This window comes from Phaethon lepturus, unplaced genomic scaffold (assembly GCF_000687285.1).
Source record: "Phaethon lepturus isolate BGI_N335 unplaced genomic scaffold, ASM68728v1 scaffold1751, whole genome shotgun sequence".
Taxonomy (NCBI): Eukaryota; Metazoa; Chordata; class Aves; order Phaethontiformes; family Phaethontidae; genus Phaethon; species Phaethon lepturus.
Genome location: NW_010518280.1, coordinates 6,555 through 17,937, shown reverse-complemented (window position 1 = coordinate 17,937; position 11,383 = coordinate 6,555). Strand labels below are relative to the sequence as shown.

Sequence of the window (11,383 nt, the reverse complement as noted above, 5' to 3'; positions counted from 1 at the left end):
CTCTCCCGATTCTCTCCCCTGTCCCACCGTGGGGGAGTGAGCGAGCGGCTGCGTGGGGCTTAGTTGCTGGCTGGGGCTAAACCACGACAACCTGTTAGAGCAGGACCAGAGGAGGGCCACAAAAATGATCAGAGGGATGGAACACCTCTCCTATGAGGACAAGCTGAGAGAGTTGGGGTTGTTCAGCCTGCAGAAGAGAAGACACCAGGGACACCTTATTGCAGCTTTTCAATACATAAAGCAGGCTTATGACAAAGATGGAGAAAGATTTTTTACCAGATTCTGCAGTGATGGGACAAGGGATAACACTTTTAACCAGAAGAAGGATAGTTTTAAATTGGATCTAAGGAAGAAATAAATTATGATGAGGGTGGTGAGACATTGGAACAGGTTTCCTAGAGAAGTTGTGGATTCCCCATCATGGGAAGTATCCCAGGGGACATGGCTTTGAAAGCCTGATCTAGTGAAAGATGTCCCTGCCTTTGGCAGAAGACTTGGGCTAGATGACCTTTGAAGGTCCTTCACCCAACTGAAACCACTCCGTGATTCTATGAACATTAGATTCACAGAGGTCGGAAGTCAACTTGGGTAACACTGGTTTGATCCCCCGTGTACCACTGACATTGCATTTTCCATGGCTTAATTGTTACAGCTTTTTTTTAAGGAAAATGTTAACCTGAACTTAAAGATTGCTAGTGACTGAGAATTTATCAATGTTTTGTGAGTTGTCCATGGTTACTTTTACTGAAAAACAGGCCTTTTGTTTCTAGTTCACATCTGTGAATTGAAGTTTTAGCCTTCTGCCTTATGTTTGACTGCTGAAGTAAAAAATCTTATTTCTAGACTGATTTTTCATTGATAAACATTGTCAAGAAAATGGACTTCACTGTTCAATGAACTTAAAAATGCATGTTTTCTCTTTATGCTATTCATTTTCTTCTGAATGTTCCTCAGTTTATCTGCATCCCTCTTATCTGTGAACAGCAATCTTTCAAGTAAGGTTAGCAGCAATGCTAAATAAGTACTAATACAACTTCTCTATTCAGGTACCTTCTGTTTATATATCCAACAATTCTGACACTAGAATTTGCACTGGGAACTTTTATTTAGTTGATTACATTTTCAACCCTCGTTTTTCTTAAAGTTACAACTCTTATAATGGACATCTCCATTCTATTAACACAGAAGCTGTGATTTCCATTCCTATGATTTTTAGTGGATCACATTAGACTGCAATAGAATGTTAGAAATAGAATTTCAAGCAATGACAAATCAGATGACTTACAGAAGTTTATTACATCAATATCAATACCTAATCAACCAAATTTATAATTTCACTAAAAGAAAGTTTGGTAGGAGAGTTTCAGATAGCCTGATTTCCATAAGCCCACTTTGCCACTATTTTATCATATTTCAATATCTTTGTAATAAAAAAACATTTCAGATCTTCTATTATCTGTTTCAGATCAGTGTCAAGTTTTCTTGGAATTTTTTCAAATTTTCGCTTTGTTCCAGGACTTGCTTAAAATTAGCATTAATACCTAGAGACCAACTCAAAAGGTTTCATTTCATATAATAATATAATGGCAGAAGTTTGTGACTGGAATAAATAACACACCTAGTATTTACAGATTCTCTTCTTTCAGAATATTGAATGTTAAAAAATTAAAAAGGAAAGAAAACATCAAAAGCAGTATTTTTTGTATGTAAGTCTTGAGAACCACATCTGCTGTTGTTTTGCTTTTTAGATATGACTGGCTTAAGTGACACTCCACTGCACAAAACTGGATATAGCTCATCTATAATAAAAAAGCAAGTTGCAAATATGATTTCCCCTAACTGCACTCATAAGTTTAGGACTACTTAAATTCTTTAATTTGAGTCCAAATTCTCAAAGACTCAAGTCTTTTTAGATTAAAAAGTATTGATTTATTAAACAAAATATATGTAAAACTAGATTTCTGAAACTCTACAGTATATACACTTATATAATTATATATAAACAGATTATTAAATAGCAAGCAACATAACTTTTTATCCAGCAAACTCATTCTTATACAACTTGGAAAATTCCAATAAATGTCCACAAAATCCTGTAATCTGAAACGATTAGTAGAAGAACTTTATCATCATTTTGCTGATAGTATTTGTTCATGCTGCTTAGTCCTTAAAATCTTACTTAATACACTGCTGTATTATAATAGTGCTTAGCACAGAAGTTTCAGTTAAGTTGATACTTGAATTTGCAAACAGGTAAAAACTTATAATATGCTTGAAAAAAAGCAGCAGAATTGCTACTTTTTCTATATATAAAGTTCTTGAAACATATCTAAGCTGAAAATCCCAAGGACAAATTCCTTGAAGAGCAGAAAGTAAATGCAAACAACTATGTATGTGGCTTTTTAAAACTGTTTGCATTTAAAAGTTTTTATTTTCATTTAAAAATAAGTTTTTAGGTTTTATTTTCATTTTTTGTAAGTTTTTTTAATTTAAAAGTGTTTGCACTTTTAAATATTGTAAAAAACTAAATGTGTTATTTGGTCTTAAGAACACAACAGATCATATACATTTTCTAAGCTAATCCTTCCGCTCTTATAAAATCAAATCTCTTTTTAAGATGATGATATATGTTCCGCTGTTTCAACTACAACGTACATTATCTTCATCCTGAGAGGATCTATGCCTGTGTTATGCTTTAGTACAGTGAACTTTTACTTTCAGCAGGTCTATATGTAAATTAGTGGCTGTTGCTGTGGACTTGAAAATAAATTATTGATTTAAAAGGTGGAACAGCATCTTAAGAAGGCTCTGCTGCTCTTTGTTTTATCTGTAGTTACTGGGAGCAACTACAATAACAAGTAATAACTTCATTATGATTTTGAAGTGCTTCTGGCCATCTATGGTTTCCAGTGTTTTCTATTCAGGTGGATAAAAATAGACTTATTCTGATATTCACTGGTGATGTAGAGATTTTTGATCTTCAGAGCTGAAGACTGAATAATACTTTCGTAGTGTAGGAAGGAGTAGAATCTGTGAAAAGAGAAAAAGAAATAAATCTCAGACTTCAGCTATGTAATCCAGCACAAATAAATGGAGCCTTTAGCTAGAAACAGCTAGGTTTGGTTTTATTTCAAAGGTACTCTATGAGTGATCTCCATGCTGTTTTTCAGAAATTCTGCTGGCTTGTATTATACAGAAGCTATTCCTCCTCCAGTCTGCTTTTCAAAAGCAGGTATTGGCATAACATATAGCACAAGAGTTCAGAAGCAGGAAATTCGAGAGTGATTCATGGTACAGCCTCATCATAAAAAGCATGGAGAGAAGGTTTGTCTAGGAAGGCAGAGGAGTGTACCCCTGAGCTGCATTACCCCAAAGGAGCATAAAGCTTACCTATGCATGACAGGACTAAATGCAGGTTTCAGGCAGCCTGGTAGCCATTATCTTAGACTCCACATTTCACAACTATGTAAATACAACTCTACTGTATTTACATGTTTCACTACATGTTTCATGAGTATCTCTAAAGCCAAATTATGATCTTAGTTTTTCCTCCATTCCTTCTCTGCATTTTAACCACTGTTGCTTCCATTATCAGAATCTGGCGTATTTATAGCAGACTTCATTTTAGAAATAGACAGCTTGAATACTCAAGTGTGCAGCTCATAGACATTAAAGGACAAAAGTCCAGTATCACAACATGAAAAGTATTATGCAGCCACATCCTGTGACCTTTCTTTACATTTCTCTCTTACATTTCTCTCTCACTTACATGAAATGAAAGGAATGAAAAGACACTGTAAGATTCATTCTACAAAAATTCATTTCTACACACAAAATGTCAGATTTCACAGAGCTTATAAGGTATTTTGTCTCACAGGAAATTTTCCATTTATTTCCTAACACATTTTACTAAACAAGACTCAAGACACTGACAAGTTATTTAATTACAGTAAATATAAGACAAGAGCGAAATAAAATAATATGTAAATTTTCAGGTACTGTGCAATAAAGAAAAAGGCAGTGATTTTTCTACAATTATTTTAGTTAAACAATTAGTATTTTGATACAGATCCACTGTTAAAGAATGTTCTACCAATGCAAAATTTCATATATATAGTGTTTGTTTTTGAGGAGGAGAAGCACTTCTGCAGGAATTCAAAATCACTGAAGAGAGGTAAATAAATCTGGAGAATGAGGATAATCATTGCATACATTATCATTGAGTTAAGGTTAATGCATATACAAACACGCCATTAATTTTGTATATATTTCTTCAATATCAAGTGTTTTAGTTAGAGCCCAAACTTTTAACAAAACACATTCAACGTTTTCACTTCTAGTCTTATTTAATACTATAACAGACAATTACTGTTTAAGAGTAATCAAACTGTACTTGTACACTTGTACTCTTAAAATTAATGTTTTTTATGTATGTCTGCATTTATTTCTAAGTTTACTGCAAGTTAACACATACCCCGTTCCTTTAGGTCTTCAATGTATGCTTTCATAAACTCTTTCTCAAATTGCTCCCGTTCACGTTCACTTTCTACAATTTCTTCAGTGTCTTCACACACAATAGTTTCAACTGGGCTGTCCTTGAGGCTTATGAATCTAGAGGGAGATTAACACAGAAATGTACGCAACAGGCTTCTGAACATCACTGGACAACATGAATGACCACTTAGAAGTTGCTACTACAGCCACAAGGGGAAATGTAAAGCACATTTGTCCAATTTTTGCATTGTGTCATTGTTAATATCCATCTATTATTAGCAATAAAATTTCAAATGGCACCTTCTCTATACTGCACTTTCCATATAAAAATGATCATATTTATCTCTTTCTTTTCACCTATCTACATATATAATTCTTTGCAATAACAAGTATATTTCTTTATTATGGAACTTCTGACAGATGACACTGTAATTTCACGTCTGTTAATGAGCTGTATGAACTCCATCCTAACAACATTGTCTAACAATCTGGAATTTTGCCAGTATCACTTAGCTGACAATATGTATCTCCATTTTTTGTTTGTTGTTATGGTACTTTTCTTTTACAATGTAAAACTGGACATGCATTGTTGTATTTGCAAATTTCCTAAATATACACATTGCAGGTGAAAAACTTGATGGTTACATAAACAACTTAAATTAATTAATTGTGCAAATTAAGTGCATAACGTTCTGAAAATCTCTGATGATATTACCATTTCAAGAAGGAAAAAAATAAAAGAAGTCAATAAAATTGTTACTTTCAAAAGAACAGATATTCCAACAAATCTTAAGGCTTTTTAAAATCTCATTAATTGCTGTGAGTCTGGGGTCGGTTGAACTTGGCTTGCCACGTGCCCACCAAGCATCTCTCACTCCCCTTCCTCAGCAGGACAGGGGGAAGAATATAAGATTAAAAACTCATAGGTTGAGCTAAAGACAGCTTAATGAAGAAAACGAAAGCCATGCACAGAAGCAAAGCAAAGCAAAGCAAAGCAAAACAAAAAAAATTATTCTCTACTTCTCATCAACAGGTGATGTCCAGCCACTTCTTGGAAAGCAGGAACACAGTATGTGTAGTTCTCTTGCTTTGGAAGACAAACACCTTAACAAGAAATGAATCACCTCCCTTCTCATTTTTCTTAGTTTTTATTGCTGAGCATGATGTCACATGGTATGGAATATCCCTTTGGCCAGTTTGAGTCAGCTGTCCCAGACTCGGTTCCCCACAATGTGGGGAAACTGGCAGATGAGAATCAGAAAGCTGTGGCTCCTCTGCAATTTCCAATCTCTCTAGTGCCCTCTTAAGGGTTCTGATATAAATTGGGTCAGCACTTGACTACCAGATATGGTAGAAACTGATGCTTGTGAAAGTATTTCTATCTTATCTTCTTAAGAACATATTCCTTTCTTTCTCATTTTTACTTACTTTAAACCTGTGGTTGACTCACAGACAGCTGTGGGCATCTCAACCAGGTCATCACCACTGACAACTAGCAAAGCAAGCTTTGGCATATTGACCAGAGCTCGTGGAAGATAAGTCAACTTGTTTTTCTGCAGGAGAAGTGTCTGTAGTTGATCTAACCTGTAAAAATATACAAGATAAAAATAACTTAAAATATTTATTTCAGACAGGAACATCTATCCAAAACAGCAATACAGACTTAATCTTGTATAAAAGAAGAACAATTACATGCACCATCTTTGGCTTCTCAAAAATGATTCAAACTACACTTCCACAGATTTTCATCAACTTTAACATAAATTTCCAGTCATGGTTCAACATTATAGCTATTAATAGCACACCTCTGACAAGTACTCAGAAGCATACCCAAGTTAAAGGTTACAAAAATTACTGTGCTTTCATACAGAAGATATTGACAGAATATGATATAAAGCCTCATCATGTGTATCCTGGACCTAATGAAAAATATGGGTGACCAGTTCACACCTTTGCCTGTATGCTGGTTTCTGTGAACTAGATATGTCCATTCTAGGTAGTATATTCCCATCTCTAGTTTTTCGCTAGTAATTAGTACTGTGGGGAGCAAGAGAAAGACCAACTCCTGGTCATACAGCTCTTGCAAGCTGTCCCACTGAAATCAATTTAATGACAATGTTTTGTAGAAGGTGGCACTGGGCTTCTTTTGCTTTATTTCCCCTGGATTTTCCTAATGCAATAGTAATTTGTGGCTGAACAGTTATTCCTTGGAGTAGATAGAAGAGAAAAAGCACAGCAAACTGATGAAACAACTTTGTCTCATTTGAGCAGAAGGGTCCATTCCTAAAACACTGTTGCACGCTGTTGCTTATCAGGCCCATATGGTCCATCTGAATTCAGGGAAAGTAAGGCTTCAGTTTACTGTCAATTCATCGTCTTTAATCACAGACTTCATGGTGGTTCATTGAGGTTTTTCGACATTGCAGGCACTGAAATCATGAGTCTCAATAAGAGGATCAGTTTACTGCAGGTGGGATATCCTGACATTTTCTAGCCTTCAGAATGCATATGAAACCAAGAGATCTCATAATGCAAAACTCAAAGTCAAACAAAGAAAATCTTATTTTGTGGTGTTTGACTATGATGCTTTGGTGTCGAGGCTGGCACCTCCATGTGAAATGGAGGAGATGAAGTGTAGAAAAGGAATATTTTTCAGATAGAGAAACATATACAGGGAAAAAATGACCCTTAAGTTGAGTGGGTATCCTTCCATAAAACAAAAATATCCTCTTAGAAGCTCTTTGAAGCTAATCAAATCTCTGCTCAGATCCCCTGGAAAAAAATGGCAGGTTTATGCTGCTGGGGTTAGAGCATGTGAATTACTAATACAAATTAAGATTTCATCCCTGCTGTCAGAGAAATCTGTGATTATACAATGTCCCAGAAAAGTCTTTTTGCCCAGCAACAAAGGTCTCGTGAAAGTTAAGGCTGAATGTGTTTTCTGTGAAGTTTTTTCTGCCTCAGGGATCTCTACTCCCAGATCAATAAACAAACCATATTTTTTTCAATAAACTTAAACAAGTTAATATGTGTTTTGGTTTACTTATGGCTATGTAAAGTTTTGTAAACCAAGTTTACAACAGGACTCCAGAGTGAATAAATGGGCCTCAGGTTAGTAACTTCCATTAAAAGGATCAGCATGATTTTTTTAAAACTAGTTCTAGTGGATGTCTAAATTGAGAGAGTATAGATACGTGTGCACATGCATATATACTTCAGAGAAGGAAGAGAGGATTGCCAGTGTTTTCTTAATCTTACCAATATTTTTCTGCTTTACTGTCAAAGTTTATCAGGTTCTTTTAGTAATTTAAATATGTTTTAGTTCATCTTTCCTTCCACACCATCTACCCTCTAGAGGGATACTGCTGCCAACTCTACACGGTGAGTCCCCTTCGCTGGAACTGAGGCAGAGTATGCCCCATGAAATTCCCAAATAACAATGCTTAGATGTAATGAAAAATTATCATGAATGCAGCAGAAAACGTAATTAGTTAACTAAACAGTAGAGGCGCTGACTGTGCATCTGCCATCAACGATCTGGAAAATGTAGTTTCTGTTTTCTGACCTAGTCAGTCAATAATAATGGTAAAGCTTAGATGCAAAACTATCTATCTGTCTGATGCATTTTCAGATGTGATTTTTTTCATGTGATTTTTTCATTAATGATGTACTTTGAAAGCTTGCTACTTTCTAGATTTGTTTTATAGTTCACAAGCCTGTCAATGAATTAAAACATAAACTACCTGTCTATGTCTTCTGGGAGGTCTTTCAGGTTGTTGCTGCTAATATCCAACCACTGCAAGTTAGACATCCGGAGTACACAAATTGGAATAGAATGGAACTTGTTTGCTGACACGTCCACAACTGTGACTTGTTTCAGGTTACTCAGCTAGAAAGAAGTGGTGCTTTATTTTAGTTACATTTTGCAAATACAAGATGACATTTCATTCACCAAACATTCTTATTCCTCTCAAAACACTTAGAAAAATAAGAATTGCATTATCTTTTTACTGAATTTTTTGCCAACGTTCTCTCTTAATCATTTTATATGGAAAACAATTTCAGAACTAATTACCTCCCAAAGCGTTCATCACCTTTCTAATACTGTCATGGTATTGAATGAAACTTTCGTTCTGAAAAAAACTACAGTTTTGGACAACATCAAGGCTGAAACCACACAATGACTGGGTTCCTTCCTAGGTTACATATGAACTAAGCTCTGGTGACAAAACAGTTTTGATAATTAATAGATGCCAGATTACCATTCTCAAAATCAGAAGTTTTATAACTCTCATCAAAAATATATAGAATTCTGTTCCTGTAAGTCTTTTATGCACCGAGAGTGTATTGCTAGAAGACCCTTGGAAAATTAAAGTGCCAATTTAAGCCAAGAGAAAATTTAGTTCAATATCTTTCAAAGATCTTTAAAAATACATCTTCTGTACTGCAAACTAAATATATAATAAGGTGCACCAGAGCTTTTTATTTGAATACTTTTTAAAGGAATTACATTTTTAAGTAATAAACATTTAGTACAATGAAGGTTAACTACTAATGTAAAATATACCTGTTAAAAAATAAATATGTTAACTCAAGCTCTCTGTGTACTGAATCAATTATTCACACTACCAGTGTTCATAAAACCATTCAGCTAACTAAAATGAATGTCAAAGGAGTATAAATGTTAACCCAAAAAGAGGTGCTTTAGAATGGAAATTATGTCTCTGATCTTCTAATCATATATCATCATCACAATTTAGCTCTACAGATCCTGATACGGAAGAAAAAAATAACAAAAAAAATTCACTGGTCTTTGTCTGAAGGTTTTTTAGAATGTAGAAAATAATTAGGAACCAAAAAGCCCAAAACAAATACATTTTCCACTTCAAAAGTGAGCAAAATGCAAGCAGCAGAATAAATTACGAAAAAAATAGAAAGTAATAAAATACATTCTGAATCCTTGAGAAGGATTTTTTAATTATTTTTTATTAAGGGTCAAGTCCTGTTGTGTTATATTTTATGGTGAAACTTCTTTTCACTGCAATACTGAAAGACTTTCATCTTGATTTGACCCTTGCCATTTAAAATGCTCACACTCACAGCTTTGTGCTGTGTCAGAGCCACTTTGGTTAGGGATATTTTGGCAATGTTTTTTTTTTGTTTGTGGGGTGTGGGGTTTTTATTTGGTTGGTTTTTTGTTTTGTTTTTTTTAGATACTACCTCATATTGCTGCCAGACCTTAAAATTTGTGAAAATCTTTCCAGGGAGATTTACTGAAGTTATTGTATTACAAATGATTACATAATTAAGTTTATCTTTCAAAAGCACAACAGAGGTTCAGAGTTTCTCAAGTCAAAAAATATAATTTTGAAATCTGCCCACCACTGCATTAAAACAGTCTTAGTGAGGCATTACCATGGAAATGTCTCACTCCTGATTCAGAACAGGTAAGCATTCATTTTATTCTGACACTTCTCACTTCCAAACCATTTTGTCATTTTCAGGACTGACTACTAGCAATGAACACTCACTCCTATACTGTAAATTTTCCAGATACTGAATCTTTTTTCTAACAAAACAGAACTTCCCTTCGAACAAGGAAAGTGCAGTGACTTTTCTAGATTGTAGCAATGAAAGAACAGAGAAAATAATTGTCACATCTTTACACTGCACTTGTGTTATAGTTTCAAATTATTGTCACAATTCCAAATCCCAAGAAAATATTTCAAGTTTCTCTGTACTCAGAACAATTTGTTAAAACTGCTGATACATTTCTTTCAACAAACTCTCCCTAAAAGGAATTTAACAGGCACAGAATTAAAACAATGATGTCCCACAGGCTGAAATGCCACCCAAAATGTTCTCAAACCATCCCCAAAGAGGAAAAGCCACAGTTTCCAAACATCAAGCAGTGGGTTATTTTAAAATAAACTGACATCACTGTTCCCTCAAGTTTCTAAACACTTTGCTTTCACATGTAGTCACCTGTCATGCTGAAACAACTTTGTAACATTAACACTAGGTGGTAAAATCATATTTCTTCAACAGCAGTAATTAGTTTTACATGTTTTCCTGAAATTACTTTATTGCATTAAATATTAAAAGTAACATTAATATAGCAGTACTATTTTTTAATAAACAGAGCTGTTTCTGCCATTTTTCATATAATATTGAAAATAGATTGTTTTAATACTTGATTAGAGGAAAATCTACATTTTTCAGGAGTCTATACTCCCATAAAAATGTACTAGCAAAACATAAGGCCAAGGACTCTCTTGAAATAAAGTTGGCTTCAGCGAGCCACAGAGTATATGGAGCCATGATTATATTGTGTAAGCTGCAAGCCCTCAGTACTTGTTCCTTTAGGGTAATATTTAACAAAACCTGTCCATTTTCTATAGTATGTTGAAACTTAATAGAGTTTTTATTTAATCTGTCTCTGATATGTTACCAACAAACACCGATGATATATGATGCATTGGAAATTATGGCAGCTATGTATTATATTTTCTAAAGAAAGCCCTGTGTATTTTATTTCTTCTTGAAGGACTGATGGATTTTTGCACCTTTTATAACATTTCATTTTCAAACAAGCATGGGTCCCTTATCATTTTTACGTTATAATTTATTTTTGCTTGATGTTGATTTTTTGCTATTTCCCTCTATTATGTGACTTTGAATCAATCAGTACATAGGCTTTATGCAAGTTCCATTTCAAAAAATTGCTATATTTGATAGTCTAGCTACCTGAACTCACTTATTGTGGTCCTTATGTTTAATCGCTCTTGTCATTTTTATTTGACAAACTGCCCCATTTTGCCTATCCTAATAATTTTGTTCATAGAAATAATCCAGATAACATTGTAGAACTCCACTGCTGCTCTTTCCC

At 34.3% G+C, this 11,383-nt stretch overlaps 1 protein-coding gene across 1 annotated transcript in view; it reads right to left on the bottom strand.

Annotated features, from left to right (window-relative positions):
- Positions 1–2,980: 2,980 nt before the first annotated feature.
- Positions 2,981–11,383, bottom strand: part of LOC104628150 (leucine-rich repeat-containing protein 2-like) — a 9,154-nt gene continuing 751 nt past the window's right edge. The window contains exons 3-6 of the mRNA XM_010296648.1: positions 8,238–8,383; positions 5,923–6,078; positions 4,475–4,611; positions 2,981–3,030 (exon numbers count right to left, since the gene is read on the bottom strand). Of these exons, the coding sequence (XP_010294950.1) occupies positions 2,981–3,030; positions 4,475–4,611; positions 5,923–6,078; positions 8,238–8,383 (489 nt within the window). The remainder of the gene's footprint in view (positions 3,031–4,474; positions 4,612–5,922; positions 6,079–8,237; positions 8,384–11,383) is intronic.